Source organism: Elephantulus edwardii, unplaced genomic scaffold (assembly GCF_000299155.1).
Source record: "Elephantulus edwardii isolate Elephantulus edwardi_28Jun2011 unplaced genomic scaffold, EleEdw1.0 scaffold00003, whole genome shotgun sequence".
In the NCBI taxonomy this organism is placed as follows: Eukaryota; Metazoa; Chordata; class Mammalia; order Macroscelidea; family Macroscelididae; genus Elephantulus; species Elephantulus edwardii.
The window spans coordinates 3,083,533-3,108,179 of record NW_006399753.1 but is presented as its reverse complement, the minus strand read 5'-3'; the positions used below and the strand labels follow the sequence as shown (position 1 = coordinate 3,108,179).

General features: G+C 47.0%; 1 protein-coding gene across 2 annotated transcripts in view; it reads right to left on the bottom strand.

Annotated features, from left to right (window-relative positions):
* Positions 1–24,647, bottom strand: part of PTK2 (protein tyrosine kinase 2) — a 128,437-nt gene that overhangs the window by 82,857 nt on the left and 20,933 nt on the right. For both annotated transcript variants that reach the window (XM_006879264.1, XM_006879263.1), the window contains exons 4-5: positions 9,530–9,609; positions 5,549–5,611 (exon numbers count right to left, since the gene is read on the bottom strand). In XM_006879264.1, the coding sequence (XP_006879326.1) occupies positions 5,549–5,611; positions 9,530–9,609 (143 nt within the window). The remainder of the gene's footprint in view (positions 1–5,548; positions 5,612–9,529; positions 9,610–24,647) is intronic.

Sequence of the window (24,647 nt, the reverse complement as noted above, 5' to 3'; positions counted from 1 at the left end):
ATGAGATGGATTGATTCGGTGACTGGGGTAATCGGGATGGGTGTGTCAGAGATGGTGCAGTTGGCGCAGGATAGAGTAGGGTTTAGGGCTGTTGTGCATAGGGTCGCTATGAGTCGGAAATGACTCGACGGCACCGAACAACAACAACAACAACAACAGCTTCCTTGGTGTGAAATGGGAAGGCGAAATCTTACAGCATACTGCAGTGGCAAAAATCAGTGAGGATCTCTTTACCAAGTTCCTTGAACTTCAAAGGGTCATTCCTTCCCCCTGAAGTCCCTCCTGTCCGGCCCTGTGTGTGTGGCCCTGTGCAGCTCGTCGCACAGAAGAGAGGAGAGGGGACAGGGACATGGGTCGTGGGGATTCCCACAACCATCTAGCTGCCACATGCAAGTGAGTGGAGTGGGGTGAAGGAGGGAAGGAAGAGGTGTACAGGATCCAGGCCAGAGACGGGGGAGCCTGGAACGAGGGGCTGAGATGAGGAGGACTCTGAGTGCATTAGGGCTGGAAGTGGATGGTGGGTGGTAGAGGGCACCGCCCGCTCTGTGTCAGAGGTGTGGATCAGAGAGGGCTGTCTGATCCAGTGGAGAGATCAGGAGGCCAGGGCAGCAGCTGTCCTCTTCCTGCCTGTGAGACTTCCCAAGGCCATTGTCCCCCACGGACACACCTCGGGTTCTTACAGACAATTTACTGTGACAAATGGGATAGTCACACGTGGAGAAGGTTTCTGCTTCAAGAGAAATGAAAGGGAACATATGCTTTATGAAAATGACAACTACGGGAGCTGTGACAAGCTCCAAGGGGTCAAAGGGAACGACTGCTGTTAGAAAAGTGAGGTTAGACACATGTCATGGACACATGTTGTGTACGTGTGTGAAGTGACGCTCTGTACACATGCATATGTACGTGCATGTATGTAGGTGTGCATGTGAGCGGTACAGCTCAGGAGACCTCCTTCCGGGAAGGCATCTGCCTAGCTCTGCTGGACAGAAGGTCTGCATAAAACCTCTGACAAGGGAGGAAACGAAAACGAGATAAAGTCCTCACACCCACGCAAATACTCAACACTGTGACTGGTTATTCTGACTGTGTTAACGCATCGGGGCTGACGACGCTGAGTGTGAGGCCTCCGAGTCCACAGAGAAACCTTAATAAGGAGCAGGGCGAGCAGCTCCACGTCCTGGAGTGGCCACCTTGGTGGGGCCACCTTGGTGGGGTCACCTTGGTGGGGTCACCTTGGTGTGGGCCCTGAAACCTGCAGCTGAGCCTCATGTTAACAAGCAGAAGACTCACATCGCAGACACAGCAGAATTCCTAGTCTCATGACCAGGAAGGTGAGCGAGCAAACAGCTCACTGGAATGAACACAGGGAAACCACGTGACAGAAGCAGGTGGGCTGTGGGGACTTTCCTTAGTCAGCCCAGTCAGTCCCACAGCCAACCACTAGGCTAACAGGCCCTGTGTTCCAAAAGAACCCTCTGGAGCCACGCAGTGCTCGAGAGGCCGGGAGCCACTGCACATCTAGGCATCTTCACGTACTGAAATCACAATCTCCTCCCCGTCATGGGGCCCCATCCCCAGTGCCAGAGCCTGGTCAGCATAAGGCTGGAGCAGGGAGCCAAGATGTAGTTACAGCACTGCTGGGGACACTCTCAGTGGATGGAGTCACTTGCTCCCCATAAGGCAAATGCTATTTTGGTCACAGTAAAGCTGAAGAACTAGTTCGCATCCAGACACTTTTTCTGAAGCTCCTGGCAAGAAGCAAAAAGGCCACACGGGCCACCTGGTACGCTAGTCCTCACTGGTTAGGAAGGAGGCCAGCCCGAGACAGAGCCTCAAGTCCTGCCTGTACCCACATGTGAACATCTCAGTCCGGGCGAGCCGGTTCTCAACGGCCACGTCACAGTGAGCCCCAGAGGAAAGAAGAGGCCACCACTCAGGGTGCTGAGGCTGAAGAGTTCCTGAGACCTTCCTCCTGTCACATGAGCACAGGCCACTTCAGAGTCCCGGGCCATCTCGAGCCTGCCCCGCCTCAGAGCACCAGCTCTCCACAGCAAGAGGCCAGGAGACAGCAAAGTGCCCAGAGTCCCACCTGCAGACTGGCCTCTCAGAGCAGACAGATACATGGCCACCTGCAGGCTGTGGAGACTGGAGAGTGATGCTCCACAGGAGGCCTGGGCAGGGCGTCAGGTGTGGGCTGTCACTGGATAGGTCTGCAGCTGCAGGCCCCAGGAGCTCCGTGGGAGACACAGGCCGGCTTCTCACGAGAAGATTCACGCTCTCAGAAAGCCTACAGAGGAGCACAATCGACTCCAGATGGTGGATTTTGGAGTTACCACCAAAAGATGTGTGTAAAGGAACTTGGAAACATGCCTTCTGGAAAGGGAAAGCTGACACAGATGGACAGACAGCACCTGCTAGGTGAGTTCACAGGAGGGTAAACTAGGTCTCCACCTGGCTAGAACAACAGAACGAGGGCATCCATGAACTGGAGAAGTGGATTGCAGGTCTGCTACCTGCTTTCCAAAAAGAAAAAACCCGCACAAGGCTTTGGTGGTAGGTTCTGAAACACAGGAGGACAGGTAACTGCTGAGTGCACAACAGCCTCATGTGGTAGTGACACACTGAGCCAGGGCAGGGACCAGGCTCACCGGGCGGAGGCAGGACGCCGCTGCCCTGGCCTCGGGCTGCAGGCCTTCACGTCACAATCTGGCATCTCTCAGCGACTGCTGGATGGATTACTTCAAACGACTGCACCTACTCTGCAACTGGTTGCCAAAAACACTGACTTGAGGTTTTCCTTTCTTAAACTGTCATACTGCCCTGGCAGAGTGGTTAAAGGCTTGTCAACGCCAAGGCCCAAGTTTCAAAGACATCAGCCGCTCCAAGGAATGATGACATGGTTATCTTTCACTGAGACTGTTGATGCTAGACGCCAAGTCAAGTACACCTCACAGTGACCCTATGAACAAAAGATCTGAACCCAGTCCTGTCCTGCACCATCCTCACGCTTCCTGACACACTAGCGCCCACTGGAGCAGTCACTGCGTCAATCCACCTGGTCAAGGGTCTTCCTCTGTTTCACTGACCCTCCACCCTTCCTAGCATCATGTCCCTTTTCAAGGAATAGCCACTCTTTGCAAGATGCTCAAAGCATGTGAGGCAAAGCCTCACCATTCTTGACTCCAAAGAGCACTCCGACTGTACCCTCTCCAGAACATATTTATTCTTTTGGTAGTCCCAAGAGATGGTCAGGGATCTATCTTCTCCAACACCACAGCTCAAAGACATCAATTCTTCTGTCATCCTTAATCACAGTCCAGCTCCCAGATACACAGCAAGTGAGCGGAAAGACCATGGTCTAAGTGAGCCGCACCTCAGTCATCACGCTAACATCATTAATTCTCAATAATTTGTGGGGATCCCTAACTACAGCTTTTTTCCAGTGCAATGCATCTCCTATTTCATGACTGCTGACACTAAAGGTGTTACTTGTGGATCCAAGTAAGAAGTCGTTGACAGTTTCAATCTCCTCTCTCATCATGACATATCCAATCATCTCTCATCATTCCAATCCATCATGACATTGTCTTATCAGTCCCGCGCTGTCTTACTTTTTCTAATGTATTCCACGTTCCTTCATCTCTGTAAACGTTCATTAAAAAATAAAAAAAGAAAGAAAAAGAATCTTTGTTTTCTTTGACATTGAGATGCAAGCTATACTGAAGGCTGCATTCCTTAATCTTCTGGAGCAAGTGCTTTAAGTCCTCCTCAATTTAAGCAAGCAAGGCTGTACCATCTGCATAATACAAGTTATTGATGAGTCTCCCTCCAATCCTGATGCCACACGCCTCTTCACAGAGTCCAGCTTCTCCAATAATTTGAATGACCCAGAAAGCATCAAAAGAAGATGGAAGGAATACAGAGAATCACTCAGCAGAAAGAACTGAATGACACTGAATAATTTCAGGAAGTACAATATGAACAGGAGCCAATGGCAATGAAGGGGGAAGTGGAAGATGCATTAAAGGCATATAAGGCCCCAGGAATTGATGGAATATCAACTGACTTATTTCAGTTAACAGATGCAGCCATGAATGTGTTCACCAGTCTATGCTGGGAAACTTAATGGTGAATGGATTGAAGAGGCCCATATTTGTTCCCATTACCAAAAAAGGTGATCCAACAGGATGTGGAAACTATCAAACAATATCATTAATATCACATGTAAACAAAAGCCTGCTGAAGATCACTGAAAACCAGCCAAAACTGTATACAGGCGGGGAACTGCCAAACGTTCAAGCGGGTTTAGAAGAGGCCATGGCCTCAGGGATACCACTGCTGACGTCAGATGAATCCTGGCTGAAAGAACACCAGAAGAATGTCTGTCTGTGCTTTACTGACTGCGCAGAGGCATTTGACTGTGTGGATCACAAGTCATGGCTGACATTGCAGAGAGTAGAACTGCCAGGGCACTTGACTGTGCTCTTGTGACCAGGAGGCTGCGGTGCGGGTGGCGCAGGGAAGCACTGCACGGTGTGGAACTGGGAACAGAGCGCGCGCTCTCTCCGTATCTAAGCAGTCCACATGCTGAGCAAATTCTCCGAGAAGCTGGACTCCACTGAGACTACAGCCTTGGAAATCTTGGGGGTGCGGGGCTCTGCCCACACGGAGGAAGTAATCTGGCAGCCATGAGGCGCATAGGGTCCTGCAAAGTCTCATCGTGGGTGGACTGATCTGGGAAGTTCCAGAAGAACCGTAACGCCCCAGGAAGGCCCAACTGTAGAAGAGCAGCTACGGACAGGCAGCTTAGCCTTTTCTGCTGCCGACACTTTCCAACCACCACGGGAAGCTCAGCACCAGTCCAGGTGACCTCAGGAAATGTGGGTGCGGCCTGCAGCCCGGCCTTCACCCACCGACCTACTCATCTAGACGCGGGACTGGGCCCCAGCTCCCCGGGCCTGATGCGCCAATTAGTACCATTATCGGGAGCCTTTCCAGTTGTTCCACATTTCTCAAGACGCGACCCACAAGTAAAACGCCTATTCCTATCGGGGGAGGGGCGGAAGTCCCAAGGGATCCCTCGGCAGGAGCATCCCTGTAAACACGAGACAAGCAGCTCCGTTCTGGAGGTGAGTGTCCTCCACGTGACACTTCATCCGAGCGGACTGGACACACAGCATGTGTGGACATGCGACGGTTACACATACGCCGACACGCCACACAGGAGCCAACACGCCACACAGGTGCCGACAGGCCACACACGCACCAACACGCCACACGTGCTGACACACCACACATGCTGACACACCACACACATGCTGACAGGGCACACACCCACACACAAGCCGACACGCCACAGCATTAGCTTACCACTTCTCAGCCCACAGAGGGGGCTCACGCAGCGCACCTTAGTGAGGCTCTCTGGTGTCCCTCCTCCACCCACAAGCTTGGGAAGAGAACCTCTGTCTGGTGACGCTAACCCAGCTCCGCGGGAGTGCCTGTGGGAAGGGGCTGGGAGCGCAGGGCCGGCCGCTGCTGTACTCACTCTAACACTTCGTAGTTGGACTTCTTCTCCAGGGCGTTGCCTCGCATCTCCCAGTAGGACCGCCTAAAATCAGCAAAGACACAAAATTCACCTTCCTATACAGCACATCGGGGTTGGTTCTATCTTAAAACGAGAGCAGGTGAGGGCTGTGCTGAAATACTGTACAGCGTAGCCACCACACTGTGGTGGACCAGGACGAGAGGCAGCCCGACCCACAGTACTCCTCCTCCTCAAAGCAGCGGACCCCACACAGAACTACCGAGGACCCACTCTTGGAAAGGAGAGAAGCGAGATCCCAGGTTGAGAAGGTATTTTCTCCGTCACCGGCACGCTGCATTGTTTTCTCCGGAGGCAAGTGCAGGACAGCACACAGGGACCTGTCCCTGAAGTGGCCAGGCACCCAGCACAGGGAAGAGGCTCTCAGCTGAGAAAGTGGCCAGTGTGAGACGAGGTCAGGCTCCTGCAGAGCGCGTGACCTGCCCCACCACGCTGAAGTCTATGCTGGAAGGCCACCTCTTCTCTAAACGACAGTATCAAGCAAGTTCAGGTGGATCTTTCTATGCAAAATCTGATACCAAGGGAAAGGATTGTGTCTCAAAGCATCTCACAGACACAGATGGCTTTAAATTACTTTCTGATACATTATTGTTACAAATCATCTGAAACAAGGTTAGAGTAGTTGATATAGTGTTTCCGAAGGAAGACTGGGTTTCAAGCTTCTCTAGTAGAGCCTAAAGTTTAATCAGTGATTACTGTTGTTATGTGCCACTGAGTCACCTGTGACTCATAGCGACCCTTTGTACAACAGCCCTAAACCCTGCTCTATCCTGTGCCAATCTTATTGTCTGACATATCTACCGCCATTACTCCAGTGACTAAATCAATACATCTCATCGAGGGTCTTCCTCTCCTGGGCTGTCCCTCCAACCTCCCAAGCATGACGTCCCTCTCTAAGGACTGGTCCTTCCTTGAAACATGTCCAAAATAGGTCAGACGAAGTTTCAGAATCCTTGCCTCCAAGGAGCAGTCTGATTTCACCAACTCTAGGACAGACTTGTTTGTTCTCTTAGTAGTCCACAGCTCAAAGACATCATTATGCTACCAATCAGCTCAGTAGTGAGAATCCTTATTTTCTTGATGTTGAGCTTTAATCTGTATTGAAGACTGCAATCCTTGACCTTCTGCAGCAAGTAGTTTAGGTCCTTCTCAGTTTCAGCAAACAGGGTTGTGTCATCTGCATAACACAGACTGTTGATGAGTCTTCCTCCAATCCTGATGCCACATTTCTCCTCATAGAGCCCAGCCTCCCGGATAATCTGTTCTGCATCTAGATTGAACAGGTATGGAGGTAAGACACATCCCTGGTGCACATCTTTCCCAGTTTTGAACCATGCAGTGTTTACTTGCTCTGTTCTGATGGCTGCCTCCTGGTCCAAGTACAGGTTTCACATAAGCATGATCAAGTGTTCTGGGATTCCCATTCTTCTCAGAGTCAGCCACAGTTTGTTGTGATCCACACAGTCAAAAGCCTTTGCATAGTCAATGAAACACAGACATCCTTCTGGTATTCCCTGCTTTCGGCCAAGATCCATCTAACATTAGCTATATTACCCCTAGTACCACGGCCTCTTCTAAACCCAGCCTGGACGTCAGGCAGTTCTCTGCTGAAGTGCTGTTCCAGTTGCTTTTGGATAATTTTCAGCAGAATCTTGCTTGCATGTGGTATTAATGATATTGTTTGATAATCTTGGCACTCTGTTGGATCACCTTTTAGGATGTGAACAAATACAGATCTCTTCTAGTCAGTTGGCCAGGTGGTTGTCCTCCAGATTTCTTGACACAACCTGGTGAGCATGTCCAGGGCAGCAAGTGTTTGCTGAAATAGGCCAATTGGCATACTGTCAATTCCTGAGGTTCTTTTTTTTTTACCAATTCTTTCACAGCAGCTTGATCATCTTCATTCATCACCACAGGCTCTTGCTCATATGCTGTTTTATTAAATTCTTTCGTGTCCACCAATTCCTTTTGGTACAATGATTCTGTATACATCTTTTTTTAATGCTTCCTGGATCATTCAATATTCTGCCCAAAGCATCCTTAAGTATTACAACTTGAGGCTTGAATTTGTTCTTCAGTTCCTTCAGCCTAAGAAATGCCAAGTGAGGCGAGCTCTGGTGGGCTAGTGGCAAGACGGTGTACTGCAATCCCAGAGGTACATGGTTCAAATCCACCAGATGCTTTGCTGGAGAAGGAGGAATAATCTCCTCCTGTACCTGTCAGATCTGATTTGACAGTACGCCCCCCCCCCAAAAAAAATGCCAAGTGAGTTCAGCCTTTGATTTTATGACTCCAGCTCTTTGTACATTTCATTATAATACTTTACTTTGTCTTCCTGCGCTGCCCTCTGAAATCTTCCGTTTAGCTCTTCATATCTTGAATTCTTCCCTTTGCTTTGGCTGCTCGGTGCTCTAGTGCACTATCCAGAGTCTCTTCTGTGATAGTAAGATGAAGGGGAAAGATTAAGCAGCAGGGAGGAAGCACAGGAAGGAGGAGGGAGTCGGAGGGCAGGTCAGGAGCTAGGGAGTGAAGGGAATAAACCACCACGAGGGAGGGCAGCGTGGAAAGGAGAAGAAAACATTGCTGAGAACCCAGGGGAGTCCGACTGCCATTCCCACGGCACTAGCTCTCGACAGTGTCCCCTGCAGGAGTAAGCCTGGTGGCTCAGTGCTTTAAAGTGCCAGCTGGGCAGTTCAAGCCACCAGCTGCTCAGAGGAAGGAGGAGGAAGAGGAGGAGGCAGCCTCTTTCTGTAAATATTAGCAGCCGTGGAAGAACCCCCGTGGGTGAGCAGGGCCCTGACGGCAGTGGAGTTGAACTGTGGTTTGGGGGAAGGCCTGTGAATGCTGTCTAAGTGAAAGTACCATGAAGCCTTTTGCTGTTGGGATGCGTAACTTAGGAGAGCAGCTTTCACGGCAGGCCAGTGCCAGGCATACGGCAGCCTCCGGATCTCTGCAGGAACAGCTGTTTATCAGCCTCCCCACAGGGGATAAATAGTCCTCTTTGGGGGACATAATGAAATGTAGTCCAATTTAACCAATTCATATTACATTAGCAGCCCAAGGTAAATTTTTGTTAACATTACACACGACGATTGTAAAACTTTTTTTTTTAAATTTTTTATTATTTTTCTGTGTGTGTACCATCAAATCAGATCTGATTGGTATAGGAGGATCTTGTTCCTCCTTCTTCAGCAGAGCATCTGGTGGATTCGAACTGTGCACCTCTGGGATTGCAGTGCAGCTTCTTGCCACTAGGCCACCAGAGCTCGCCTGTAAAACATTTTTAAGTAAAAATTTAGCCTGATGTTACACAAGGTATTATATGACAGCTGAGTAGCAGTGAGGCATAGTGTCATACTGCTAACCAAAAGGCTTTTGGTTCAAATCCACCGCTGCCCTGCAGGAGAGACAAACAGCCTCAGGAACCCAAGGGGAAGGTCACTACGAGTCGGGCTGACCTAACACCAGGGAGTATGTGACTGATGGTGACAGGTGCAAGCACGAGGCACACACTCAGATTTCCACTCAGACTATTGTCCACTGCAGCACTCAGCAGTCACACAGAAGCATGTCAATGGCCACACTGCAGGTGCTGGAGGTGGGCCCAGGGCACAGGCCCCAGGGCACAGCAGAGGCCCAGCACTGTCTGCTGACACAGTCCTGGCCAGGGAGCACCGCCGCTCACTGAGGGATCCACCCACACAGAATGCACTCATTTCAAAAGACGCAATGATTTCAACAATTGGCAATATCTACAAATCTAGAAGCTGCTCAAACTTTTATTCAAACTTCATCCAATAGTTTACTGATAATATTTACACAGCAAAGGATAATACTAAATAATTTTTAAAAACCCCAAACACAAAACCTCAAAGAGTGAACACCACTGATGAACAAATGCTTCCCAGCTAGTTACCACCTTACCGTATCTCTAGACATCCCAGCTTCAAAGCAATGTCCTGGTCAACTTGATCTGCAATCTCTAACATATAGTCACTCTTAACCTGCAACACAAAGGAACAGGATAAGAAATGCTGCTTTCAGAGAATACATTTTAACATTATTTGCTCCATAAAGGATTAGTGAGTGTCTCTGCATACTTTCTACACACTGTGTCGACAATTATCTTAGGTGTTTGTAGTATAAAGAGGGCAGAAGGAAATAAACAGGAAAGCAAAGGAGTAAGAGATCACCCTCAACATCATTAAGAGTGTGTTACAATCTGGAGGTCAGTTTTTACTAAGCATATAATCCATAATTATTTAGATGGGACACTAAACAATTAACATCAATGGAATCATAAGTAAGGCCACGCTGCTTTATATGCACACACTTCTCAATCACATCAAAACTGAAACAGGAAACAAGGTGTCCACTCCCACAATAATCTGCAGCATGTGTATTTTTCAAGCATAAACTGAAGCGCTGTTCCAGACTTCAATGTTTCTATGTATTTCAAAATACCCTTAGCCATGTAGCTGAAGCAGTGGCCTTCACTCATCTGCGGCGTAACGGCACGCTAAAGGCAAGTCCCAAGACAAGCAGCTCAGGGAAGTTCCAAAGGGCCCCCCAGCGATGGACGTGCTCAGACAAAGCCAGGGCTCCTCAAGCTGCTGGAAGTGGTAGAGCCTCTCAATGTCAGGGGGACCTGGGGACCTCGTCTGGAGGGAGCTGTGCTGCTAACCCAAAGGCCATGATTTTCTCGCAGTTCAAATCCAACAGTGGTTCTAAGGGAGAAAGGGGGGCAATCTCCCCTGTGATTGACAGCCTCTGAAAACCTGCCAGAGAGTCAACTACAAGTGGGTTCTGACTCGAAGGCTGTAAGCGAGCCACTGGTTTAGTGTGAAGATATTATAAGAGGAAATGCAAAGCACTTGTAAAAATTGTAAAGAGGTATACTATCAAACTAAAATGCAGAAAAGACAATTCACGATCTCTATTTGTATGTGACAGAGATTAAGTATCAGATCAAACCCAACTGTCACATTTAGTGAATCTAAGTAACAGAACCACTGCAGAAGGCCAAGTGTGTGCAGAGTTAAAGACAGCATCGCAACCTCATCTTTTAGACTAATGACCATCCCTCCTCCCGGGGGGAGTCATCATGCCATGTTTCTTTCATCCAAACAGGGCTGATGGTAGCTGCACAAATGAAAATGGGGAGAAAATACAATTCCACAAGTCCTATGGGGAAATGCACCAGGTGCAGGAGGATGAGGAGGTTGGGCAGTCTCCCTCTGGGAGATTTACAGCCTCTGAAAACTCACTGGACGGTCAGCTATGAGTAGGTTCTGACTCAAAAGCATACAACAGCAGCAACATGAGGAAATGCACTCCTCCGTCAGCCCAACTAGATGAGACCAGGTGGTGTCATCTGCAGTGCGCAGGGCCTGCTAACCAAAAGTCTGCCTAACTCTGGCTGTTCAAATCCACCTGCAGTGCTCAGGGAGAAAGACCGGGCAGTGTTCAACACAAACTCCTTTCAAGCTTTCTCTTGTGTACTCAGTGTATAGAATTACATCTGTCAAGGACCATGCCAGCCTACCAAATCACACTTGTTCCAATCCATCATGTGTCATTAACCTAATGTGAGCAGCACCCCTGCCAGTCCACGCAACAGATGAAACCAACGTGGGGTGCCCGACCACCCTAAAAGGATTAGAGTACGGGGAAATGTGGGACAAACTAACAAATACAACAAAATCCAGGCATACTAGTCCAAGAGAGACGGGGAATCCCCAGGCCAAGGGCCCGGCCTCAGCACCTGCAGGAACAGCGTCCTCCCTGTGGCTCACCTCAGCCCACCACGGCAGGCCCACAACACTGTGAAAAGGGGAGGCACTCCCCATCAGGACAGCCAAGCACAGAAGGTCAAGGGCAGCATGTGGCCAAAGGTCGAGCTCAGAGGCAGGACAGGCAGGAAAGAAGAGGAAAGCACGGAGAATGACAAGCACACGGAAGAAAAGGGTGTTTTTAATACTGTACGTAATGCTATCAAGGTTCTGAAGCAGATGGGATCTGGAAGGCACGTCTTTTCTAGTTGATTAACAGTGAGTTGTAGACTCGGAGCCTCTGGTTTAATGCAACTAGGACCTGGTTGGTGAGTCTTTTAGATTTGATTAACTATCAGTTGTGGGCTAGGAGCCTCCTGTTTAAGACAGCCAGGACCTGGCAAGTGGGCCTTTGTGATTAACGGTGGGGATCTCTGGCCTACAGCCCTTGGGCCTGGGGTGAAGCCTGATTTGCTATGAGAGGTACAAACTAAATAATCAGTCTGTTGTATCTGGGGAACACACTGTTCTAACTGGTGCAACACTTGTCTGTCTGTCTGCTGGATTGAGATAACTTGTGGGTTGCCGTAACACTTAAAGCTATGCCACTCGTGTATCAAATGCCAAAGGGTTACCCTTGGTACACAGGTTTTAGTAGAGCTTTCAGATTAAGACAGACTAGAAATCAGGATTGACCATCCACTTCTTAAATAACAAGCCTCTGAAGACTCTTTGAACAGTAGAAAAAAAATGTGGATTGTTACTGTATTAGAGGTGGAAACCAAACTGGAAGTCAGTCCAAATGAGGAAAAATAATGGCAAACATCCTTTAATAAATAATTGGAACATAGAATGTAAAAAGCTTGGATGTTGGAAAACAAATTCTGAAAAATGAAATAGAATGCATGCACACTAACATTCTAGGCATTAGTGAGATGAGATGGACCAACTTTGGCCATTCTACATCAGATAATCACATGGCATACTATGCTGGGAATGAAAAAAAGAATAATGGTATCGTACTCAGAGTCAAAAAGTCAACTTCAAGTTCTATCCTGAAGTACAATGTTGTGAATGATAGAATACTATCCATACACATCGAAAGAAGGAGGACCTGTTCGTACAACTGCTATTGAAATACATGTTCCTCACCTAGAGCCAAAGAGGAAGAAATTGAAAACTTTAGCAAATCTTGCCATCCAAAGTTGACCGAACATGCAATCGAGATGTGCTAACGATAACTGGAATGCAAAAATTGGAAACCATGAAGAAGGAAGGGGAGTCAGACAGTATGGACTTGGTAATGTAAATGAGGCTGAAAATGACAGAATTTTCAATGATACATATTCATTGCAAATACTTTTTTTTAAACACTTTACGCATGGACCTCACCTGATGGGCTGCACAGGAATCAGACTGACTACATCTGTAGAAGGAATTGTTGGAGAAGCTTGGTATCAGCAATCAGAACTAGGCCAGGGCAGACTGTGGGTCAAACCATCAATTACTCATGTAAATTCAAATTGAGGCCAAAGAAAATTAAAACAAGGGCACGAGAACCAAAATATGATCTGGAATCTATTCCACCTGAATTTCAAAATCGTACTAAGTTTGAAGCACTACACATCAACAATGTTATCAAACAATGTGTATGACTGCCTGCATGGAAAACCAAACTGCCTTACAAATATTCATACACCTTGTTCTTGTTACGTGTCAAAACGCCTCCCACTCACAGTGACTCTATTTACAGTAGGTCTGAAGCCTGCCCTGTCCTGGGCCAGTCTCACTAATTCCTACACACCTACTCCCTTATTGCCCTAGCTGCTATGTCAATCGGTCTCATCCGGGGTCTTCCTCTCCTGTGCTTTCCTCCAACCTTCCAAGCATGATGTCCTTCTCCAAGGACTGGTCTCTCTTGGCCACATGCCCAGAGCATGTAAGATGGAGCTTCAAAATGCTAGCCTCCAAGGAGAAACTTGGTTTCACATTCTCCAAGACAGACCTATTTGTTGTCTTCGCAGTCCATGGTTTGTTTAAGACTCTTCTCCAGCACCACAACTCAAAGGCATTAATTTTTCTTCTACCTTCCTTAATCATTATCCAACTCTCTGATGCATAGCAAGTAATCGTGAAGACCATGGACTGGATCAAGCACACCTTAGTCACTGGAAAGGTCCCTGACAGCAGATTTTTCTAATGCAATTTGTCTTTTGATTTCCTTACTGCTGGTGCCAAAAGTGTTGATTGTGGAGTCAAGTAAGCTACAACTGTTAACTTCAATCTCGGTGAGCCCCGTAGGGCCGGGGAGGCACCAGCTGCCGCGCGGGAGGAGGCCGAGCCCGCAGCTTGAGGGAGGCCCCGGCCCCTCTGCACCTGTGTCTGGCAGAGCCGGTGTGAGAAGAAGAGACAGTCTTTTCCCCTGCTGCCCGGATAATCAAGAGTTTTGGCCGGACCTTTGAGCGCACACCGACATAGTGCGGAGCCAGACGAAAAGCAAAGGCTATGGCGCTGAAATGGATTAATAAGGAACTTAGTGATTTGGCTCGCGATCCTCCAGCACAATGTTCTGCAGGTCCAGTTGGAGATGATATGTTTCATTGGCAAGCCACAGTTATGGGACCTAATGACAGCCCATATCAAGGCGGTGTATTCTTTTTGACAAGAACTTCAATCTCTTCTCCATCTGTCAAGGTGCTGTCAACTGGTCCAGTGGTGAGAATCTTTGACTTCTTGATGTTGAGCTTCAATCCATATTGAAGACTACAGTCCTTGACATTACAGTTTTATAAAAAGAAAACAAGGTAAAGATTTCATCCCATGTGTACGTGCTCTCATAAACCATGGCCATAAATCCAAGATGGAGTCCTGGAAATCCTCCCACAGGCCCCTGAGCCAGAGGTTGCCTGAACAATGAGTGTCCTGGAAAGGTCGTTGTTGTTAGGTGAATAGAGTATGGCTTATAGTGACCCTATGAAAAAGAGATCTGAACCTCATCCTACCCTGTGTGATCCTCACCCTTCCCAACACACTAGAGCACACTGCAGCGGTCACCACGTCAATGCACCTGGCTGAGGGTGTTCTCCTTCGCAGACCCTCCACTCTTCCAAGCATCATGTCCCTCTCTAAGGAAAAGCCCTCCTAGCAACATGCCCGAAGTGTATGAAGTGAGTCTCATCATCCTTGTCTCCAAAGAGGACTCGCTGAACCTCTAGAGCTAAGACATATCTATTTGTTCTCTTGGCCATCCATGGGATGCTCAGTGATCTTTTCCAATAGCACAGCTCAAAGACATCAAGTGTTCTCTCACCCCTATTCATTTTTTTAAGGTTTCCATTCTTTAATTTTTAAACATAATACACAATACAATTTCAAATTGTGGGAGATCACATTAAAATATGTTTAGAGTTGACAAGGTGCTGATACAATACTGAGAAGTTTCAAGAAAAAAAAATATTTAATCCTTTGTAAGAGAATCAAGCATCCTCTTACAATATGGGCCAACACATCTAGGGTAACATGTTTAAAAATGCAGTCATTTGAGGGAGCTCTGGTGGCCTAGTGGCAAGACGCTGCACTGCAATCCCAGAGGTAAGTGATTCAAATCCACCAGATGCTCTGCTGGAGAAGGAGGGGGCAATCTCCTCCTGTACCAGTCAGATCTGATTTGACGGTACACATAAAAATAATACAATAAAAATTAAAAAAAAATGCAGGCATTTGGACTTCAAATTATAAAATAGCCATCAAGTTTAAAGGGATATACTTTCTGAATTAAGGAAACTTGTTGCATTTTGAAGGCTGGAGGCAAATGTGACATTTCAGAATGCTTCATAAGACTACTTCTCTGTTGCACTTATCTGTGAAAGTTCAAAAACTAAAACACTTTTCTCAAGACACAGCTAGTTTTAGAATACATTAATGTAATGGTAAGACTACCAGAACTAATTTCCCTTATCAAATTTAACATGACAGAATCTCACACCTTCTGGCCTTAACAAACCTCAAGTCTTTCCCAGGAGAAACTATTTACACAGCACAGTGCTATTAAAAATTATCCCAGTGAAATATGTGTGTAGGTTCACAATACGATCCACAGTTAGTGGTATACCAAGTTTCTTTTGCAGGCACAAATGCTAAGAAAGGCCATAGTGGACAGCACCAGACACCATGAATACAGTAGCTTATAGATACCACTGAGGGTCAGAGAAGGCCACAAGTTTCAATTTTTTTTTTCAGCAATGGGAAAAACAAAAAGCATTCAACAAAACCGAAGATAAAAAAAAAGCAATTCCACTGTCAATAATCCAATTTTTCAGATCCTATTTCCTCAATTAAATGGGTAAATCAAATGAAAAGCTATGCAACATGTGGACAAGATCAGAAAAATCAATGATTCTCCTGGTTTTCTCATCAAAAGAATGCACGAGGGTCTTTCTGGTTTCTGCATCTGTAGGTCAGCCAAACACCCAAGATCTCTGTAAAACTGAAGAGGCCAATACCGCCAACAAACCGCAACACCTCTCCCGCATATTCTCCACTGCTAGGAGCACATGGGGAGCATGGGTGGCCACTTTAAACACAGCCAAACAGGTGTCATTTGGGTTAAAACTTCGGAACCCACAGCAGTTTAAATTTCTCTGGATGTCATGTCGAGCCCTGGAGTATTATTTCAATGAACTTCAAGAAGTTGACCCTGTTGCTCCTGGTTCAGGGCCAAACAAGCACAGGACACAGAGAGCTGAGCAATAAATTCAAGTTAGAGAATAATCATGTAAAAACCAGTGACACCTGGTGGTGTCTCACAGCTCCAATCAGCCCCACTAAGGCTATCAGGAACAAGATGTGCACCACAATGACCACCCGACCACGCGGAGACTGGCAATGAGGCCGAAGCCAACGCCCCAGGCAGCCAATGAGCAGCAGGCTAACCAGAGCGCAGGGCAGGCTGAGGGCACACAGGCAGTTTCTGGAACATGCGAGGCCTCCACAGACCATCTTAAAGCCTGGGGTTCTCAGCAGCTGCATGTCAGTCAATTCAGCTTCTGGGGACCTCGCAGGCAGATGCCTTGTCTTCATTTCAGGGCCTAACTCAAAAGGTGAAGGTCGCAGATGTAGGCACAGTGCTGGCCGTGGTGCTTAGAGCTGCCCATCTCTATTCTTTTTCCAGCTCCCAGAGGTACAGCAAGTGACTGGAAAGACCATGATCTGGACGAGACGCCCCTTAGTCCTCACACTGACATCATTACTCCTCAATAATTTGGAGAGGTCTTAACGGCAGACTTCCCCAGTGTCTCCATATTTCCTGACTGCTGGTACCAAGGCTGGTAACTGTGGATCCAAGTAAGATGAAACTGTTGACAGTTTCAATCTCTTCTCCATCCATCATGACGGATGGTAGATTGTCTTGGATAGGTAGGCTCTGGCAAAGGTCCAGAGATGGACTAGATACCGTGATTACAAATCTGCGGGGCTCGGAGTCCACAAGAACACGACAACTCCTGCCTTCCCACTTCAAGTCCTTTATACCGGGAGCTGAGGAAGAAACAGGCTGGTCAGGATACAGACATGTGACAAGAGTTTTTAGGTCCTCACATACCATAAGAGTTTCTTCTTGAATTACCCAAAACAGGCAGAAGTGAAAAAAGGAAAAACTATACCTTATTAAACTACTATGAGAGGGCAGAAAAGTCATTTTTTAAGTTTTCTAATAAGTAAGACTTACACTCACTTAATTGTATTTTTTTCTGGAGGAAGGCAGGTGATAATTCCCATAATGAAAATGCGAGATCTTCAAACATCCCAATAAGAATTGTCCTTTCAATTAGACGTTAACTTACAGAATGCTTCAAGGTCAAGAGAACAAAGATAATGAAGCTGCCTGACTGAAAACACGTAAAAACTAAAAACTGAGATGACAAGAGAAACACTGATCAACAAGAGGCCAGGATGCCGGGTGACACACCACGCTGGGAGAGCTCAAATTCTCTACTGAGGTCAGATCCCCAGGCTCTGCATCTCAACTTCCTCCTGGGACCCCGGCTCAAACAAACGCCGGGCCATGTGACATTTAGTGTGGTTGGTTTTTCTTAATCCAGTGGATTACATTCATTTGAAATCTTAATTGTAGGCATGAACAATGATTGTGCCTTCATTTCAGATTCAGTCTTCTTAAAAACTGAAGGTTCCAAAATGCCCAAAGTTTTCTGTATAAATCCAGCAGCATCAGTGCAAATTTAGTTAATATATCAACTTGCTGATTAAATAAAATCCAGAACCACCACTTCAGAAAGGCTGCCAATCAAATCCTCACAATGTTAGGAGGTGTGAACTGAGGACCACAGCAAAGAACGCTCATGCCAGGAATACACGTTTTTCTTGCTTTCTAATGAACTAGTCATTTTATCATCAAAAATTATTTTCACAGGCTCCTGTTGTACAATGAATACTATCATGACAAGAATCTCATTTATTTTTAGAGTGTGCTGATTAGTATCTTTCAGAATATCCTAAAATGGGTCAAAAACATTTAGTGAGTCACTGGAGGGTGATCACGCTGATGGTCACATGGAGGACAATTTTTACTTAAATATTTCCACCTCAAATCCAATCTCTACCCAGCAAGCCAAGAGTCCGACATAACCCATCAGCTGGCAGTGACCGCCCCCCACAAGCAGGCCTGGAGGAGCTCCCGACAAATCAGCTCTGTTCTCTCAGGCGCGGCCAGGCCTGTCCGCCTCTCCTTCCCTCATGCTCCCCTGTTCTTTATCACACGAGGAGGTGATGTTAAGTGGGAAGCGACTCCTCACTGACCCTCTCCTGGGTTTAGAAGACGGTAAGTCGCATGGGAGGAGGGGGTCCACCCCTTGGAGCCACTGGAGTTGAACTGACAGAGAAGCGCGGCCAGGTTAGCGGTGCAGCTCCAGCGGGGGCCCCCTGTGCCATCGGCATTATTGCAGACATACCTGAGCCCACTGCTGAAGCCACTGTGTCAATCCCTCCGGGTCCATTAGGGTCTTCCTCTCCTGCTGACCCACCTACTCTCCAAGGAATACGCTCCTACCAACCCTAACCCAAGCCAAGTATTAGATTCCATTAATTTAATTTTTATCTCAATAAAATAAACTTGTGTCATCAAAACCCAGGCCCTTAAATGGTGTTTATGTGAGAGTCCGTGTAGACTCCCACACTCATTCAGACATAGTATATCAGCTGCCTTCTCAGCTGAATATATTCTGGCTACAACTAGCTGAAGGGACTAATTATTTATACCATCTGGATATGTGTGTGTATTCAAAGAGGAGAGAAATGTGAATTATTTAGTGGAGGTGAACACGTTCTCAAGCGGGTCTGGACCTCCCAGTCGGCAGGCTGGACAGGGTCCACACGAAGCACTGTCACCCAGTTCCTCAGAGCCACACTACTTCCGAGCGTCTCTGCTGGGCTGCAAATACAATGCCTTCTCAACAACTGCATCTCATGTCATGTCTCCTGTGCGTAATTTCTCATTATGTGTAAGGGACAGTCAGCCTCCCAATTAGGCCAGAGCGACACAGGCAAGCTGTGTGGACAGAACGGACACCACGTGCAACTCCCCTTTTGGTTAAAATGGTCATACGAGCACCCGTGGGTGCACTTTTGTGTGAGTCTTGTCATTTCTTTAGGAGGAGCTCCAGGCGTACGAGGACGCCCAGATGTGTCCGTTTTACAAGGGCACCTGGCAAGCCGGGAGCTCTGAATGTGCCTCATGCTCTCCACACACCACTCCTCAATTCCCACACGGGGGTCTCTCTGTTTGGTGGAGGCACTGCCACTAGAGTCTGAGACCCTCGGGTGGATAAGCAGTGAAGCCAGTCATCAGCGTCCAAAGGGGGATTTGTTGACATTTTGGGGGACTAAAGTAATGTTTGGTAAAATAGTATAAAATCACATGCAAAATGAAACTAACTATGAGGGCAGAGATATTTTAAGTGATATTTAAAAATATTTTCTGGACTTCTTAAAAAATTTGTCATTATCAATTAACGAATTCTTTAAAATTTTAAAAGGTCTGAGGTGAAGGAGAGATGACTAAACCATGACAGCCCGTGGGGTGGAGAGGCTAGAGGGTCGGCCACACAGAGGCCACAGGGGGCAGGGAAGGTGCCACAGCAGAAGGGGCAGCCAGCACTGCACTGTGATGGACTGTCCAGTCAGTGAAGGGACAGGCACAATCAACTAACTCCCACCACGTCACTGTAACTCCCGGCAAGCCAATGGGACAGAAGAGAACTGCCCCAGGGTCAGAGAGCCTGTGAATCTTCATGGGAGAAGACTGCCCCCTCTTCCGCCTGGGGAGCAGTGCGTGGGCTCAGAGCAGCTGGTGCTTCACCCTCCACATGACCCAGAGGCAGTTAGAGCAGTGATGTGTGGCGTCTACATGCTGCAGGTGGACACGCTCTCGAGCTGTCCAAGCAGGTGCACACACTCACTGAGCGCCATCCGAGCAGGTGCATGCGCTCGCTGTGGGCCCACCTGAGCTGCATCTCTCCCTTGTCTCCCGCAGACAATCTGAGAGCGATGTGGATGCAGGAGGGCTCACCTTGTCAGCAGGAGAGCGCGCGCACACACACGCTGGTGTGCACAGCATCGACTATGAGTCAGGAGGCTGGAAACACAGCCTCCAAGAGGAAAAGAGAAAAACTGGGACAAACGAGTGACAGAGTGAAATGAAGCCAAGTACTGCAGACTTTCAGGTCAGCCTAGAAATGACAAATGGGCACCATGTGGCCACCGAGGCCTCTACTACAGTTTGGAATCCAGCGTCCCTAAATCAGACATATACTGCCTCGGTGGGAACACTTTCAAAAGGGACTGTGAGTGTCGACAGAGACCACGTACAGGAGAGGGTGCTCTGGTGGACTTGACAGTAGGGAATTGTGTTTCAGCGCAAAAGTGGATGGTTCGAAATGACCAGCTCTGCAGGAGAAACATGGGCATCTGCCCCTGAACTATTTACAGGCTCCACAAACCTGCCAGAGTCAGCCAGAAGCCAGTTCTCACTCCACAGCAAGGAGTGAGTAAGCCGCTGTTGTGAAGTGCCATCCAGTCAACCAACAGAAGATGTGAGCCCTGTTCTAGAACTATTGTCACTTCTCTAATGTTCAGTTTCCAAAGGCCTGTAGTTTAGGAAGTGTTAGTTTACTGTGAATTAAATAGAAGAGACAGAAAGACCTAGTTACAGTTCGAATCCACTAGATGCTCCACTGGAGAAGGAGGGGCAATCTCCTCCTGCTCCAGTTGGATCTGATTCGATGGTACAAAACAAAGAAAACAAAGTTTCTTAAAAAAGATCTATTTAAGTTTTCATCACGTCCTTAATAGAAGAGGAATTACCAAAGACAGCACTCAGTGGGCTTCTGGAGGATAAGCTGTAATAACATAATGAGAAGCACTTCCTACTTTAAAAATGGTTTTCTCAGCATGAACAGACCTTCAACAACCTCAGTGGTCTGAGCCATGTCTTCTCTCGTCCAGCTCCGTAAAGCTGTAACCATTCATCTTTCCCACTTTACGTTTTCTATCTGTGACCACTGTCTCACAGACCATTCAGTTCCTGATAACATGACGCTTCCTCAGCTGACAAAAGGTAACACAACTGAGCTCTGCACTGCCCTCCTTGGGACCCTGGGGCACCCTTCCCACCCCTCACTCCCACTCTGAGACGTGCAGGGAAGCGCTCCCTCCATGTCCCCAAGCTCCACTTCTGCTCACCCTGAGTCCTGTCCAATCCACACGCCTGGATCATGCTCACCATCCAACGCTTATTCTTCCTCTCATTCCTCTCCCCTGCTGGACTGCTGGTGAGCCAACACTGGTGGTGTTATTAAACCTCAACTCATTTATGATCAAAGCAATGATTCACAGACAAAACTCAAAACCCTTTCTTTAAGGGCACGGTTCCTATTGCTCTCAGCAGAGATTTGAAGCAACATGCTTTCACACCTGCCTCTGCGCTCCTGTCCAGTGACGCGCTGTTTGCAGGTGCCACGGAGAAGACTCTGAGCGTCCCCAGGAACCACAGCTCTGAGCCTGGCCCTCTGCTCTCTGGCGATGGCGTCAGTCTCTCCATGTCCGGCATGCTGAAGGCCGGTGCTGCAGTCACTGTGTCAAGTCATCTCACTGAGAGTCAGCCTCTCTCTCTGACCCCCCCACCTTTCCCAGCATCATGTCTTTCCCGAGGACTGGCCCCTGCTGACAACATGCCCTCAGTGTGTGAGGCAAAGTCTCGCCATCTCTGCCTCTAACGAGCAGCCGGGCTGTACGTCCTCCAAGACAGGCTTGTTCTTTAACAGCCTGAGTACTCTCTGTCCTCGTCACCGACACCACGGAATTCAAAGGCATCGATGCTTCCTCTGTCTTCCTTATTCACTGTCCAATTTCCATGCATAAGAAGGAAATGTGAAAATACCACAGCTTGGACAGATACACTTTAGTCTGTACACAGACATTCTTCAGCATTTTAAAGAAGTCCCTGACAGCGTATTTCTTAATGCCACACATTATTTTGATGTGACTGCTGGAACCCTGGGTACTGACAGAGGATCCAACAAGGACAGCGGACCCTGACCACCTGTTCTCCATTTACCAAGATATACCTACGGTCCAGGGGAGAAGCTTCTGGCTTTCTTGATGCTCAGGTGTAATCTATTAGTGAAGGTGCATTCTTTGGTCTTTCTCAAAGTCCTCTTCGCTCTCTGCAACGTTGAGCCATTTGTATACCACAGGTTGTTGACGAGCCTTCCTCCAATCCTGACTGCATATCCTTCCCGCTTCCTGAATGACATGCTCACCATACAGAATAGGTACAGAGAAAGGACAGAACACTGACACATGCTGTGCCTGATTTTAAATCACGTTTTAAAAACGTATGTCCTACCACAGCAAGATCAACAATCCAACTGCAAAATGGACACAGGACATTAACAGACATTTCATTCAGATGGCTAACAAACACATGAAGAAATGTTCAAAATCCCAAGCTCTAAGAGAGATGCAAATCAAAACAACTATGAGGTATCATCTCACCCCAGTCAGAATAGCAAAATTCAACAGAGCAGCAAGCAACAAATGCTGGAGAGGTTGTGGAGAAACTGGAACCCTTATTCACTGTTGGTGGGAGTGTAAAATGGTGCAACCAGTCTAGAAGATAGTATGGCGCCTTCTCAAAAAGTTGCAAATAGAAATACCATTTGACCCAGCAATTCCACTACTAGGAATATACCCTAAAGAAACCATAACCGCCACTCAAGCAGAATATATGCATACCCATGTTTATTGCTGCTTTGTTCACAATGGCAAAGAGTTGGAAACAATCCAAGTGCCCTTCAACAAACTAATGGATAAACAGTGATATATTCACACAATGGAATACTACGCAGTATTGAAAAACAAGAAACTCATGAAATATTATACAAAATGGGTGACCCTGGAGGACATTATGTTGAGTGAAATATCTCAGTCACAAAAGGACAAACATTGCATAATGCCACTGTTATAACACATGACTGACTTCACCAAAGACGACATTCACATGGCCAACAAGCACATGAAGAAATGTTCAAAATCCCTTGCTCTAAGAGAGATGCAAATCAAAACTATGAGATTTCATCTCACCTCAGTCAGAATAGCAAAATTTAACAGAACAACAAGCAACAAATGCTAGCGAGGTTGTGGAGAAACTGGAACCCTTCCTTATTCACTGTTGGTGGGAGTGTAAAATGGTGCAACCACTGTGGAAGGCGGTGTGGCGCTTTCTCAAAAAGTTACAAATAGAGATACCATTGACCCAGCAATTCCACTGCTGGGAATATATCCCAAAGAGACAATAACGGACATCCAAGCAGATATATGCACACACATGTTTATTGCGGCTTTGTTCACAATAGCAAGGAGTTGGAAACAACCCAGATGCCCATCAACAAATGAATGGATAGAGAAGCTGTGGTATATTCACACAATTGAAAAACAAGGAACTCATGCAATATTATTCAAAATGGGTGACTCTGGAGGACATTATGCTGAGTGAAATATCTCAGTCGCAAGAGGACAAGTACTGCATGGTGCCACTGCTGTAAAATGGGACTGATATCAGGGTTGTGGTAAGACTGAGAAAAACTGGATAAATTGTGTATACTGCACTGAAACAGATGCGGGAGAGAATAATTTAAAAGCGATGTATGATAGGGTATTATGGTTATCACAAGAGTCCACAATTAAGGTTGCATAGTGGAATGTACTTGGGGCGGTGGGAGGAGTGTGGGGGGATTGTGTACCAGGGAGAGAGTGTTTATTTTACTTTTCAAAGAGAAGAGCGAAATGGGGGGGGGCCTGAGCGGGGAGAGAAGTGCAGCAATGAATGAATGGAAATCCAAAATCTCTGTAAATGTTCATTAAAATTATTAAAAAACCAAAAACCAACAAACCATGACTGACATCAGGTTTGGGGGTAACTAAGAAAACAGGGGATAAATAATATACACTGCATTGAAACAGATTTGGGAGAGAACTGTTTAAAAGGGATATATAATTAGGTATTATTTACATGGCAAGAGTCTAGAATAAGAGCTGCATAGTAAAGTAGACTGAAGCAAGATTGTATAACAAGTTAAAAAACATTTTTTTTTCTCAAAGAGAAAAGCTAACTGGGCGAGGTGAGGAGCAGGTCAGGCGGGAAATGTGCAACAAAGAATGAATGGAAATCCAAGTTTTCTATAGTTTTTCATTAAAATCTCAATTAAAAAATTTAAAAAATCAATAAAAAGGTATGTCCTTTGTTTTATCCAAATGACTGCTTCCTGGTCTATGCACTGGCTTCGTATGAGCATAGGTAAGTGTGATGGGATTCCCATTCTTCCCAGTTAGTCCAGTGTATTAAAGCTTAAAATTGGAAGTCCTTGGAGGGCTGAGGTCTTTGGGAAATCTTTACTCCATTCAGATTCTTGACAGGAACTCAAGCACCAACTGAGTTCTCAATGATCAGTAAACCTGTCACATGACTTTGCTGTGTGAAAGGGAATTCCACGAGGGAAACTATGAGAATAAAAATATCAACTCCCGGCTACCTCCCATCCCCCTGCCCAAAAGGGAATTACAGGTAAGTCAAGGAGGGCCTATTACCCCAAGGTCAGGTCCGGACACTTCTCTGATCACACCTGTGAGATGTAGCTCTGGCCACCTCGTACACGTGGCAGAAAGCCAGCAGCAAACCCCTACGATTTTCCTCTGAAATA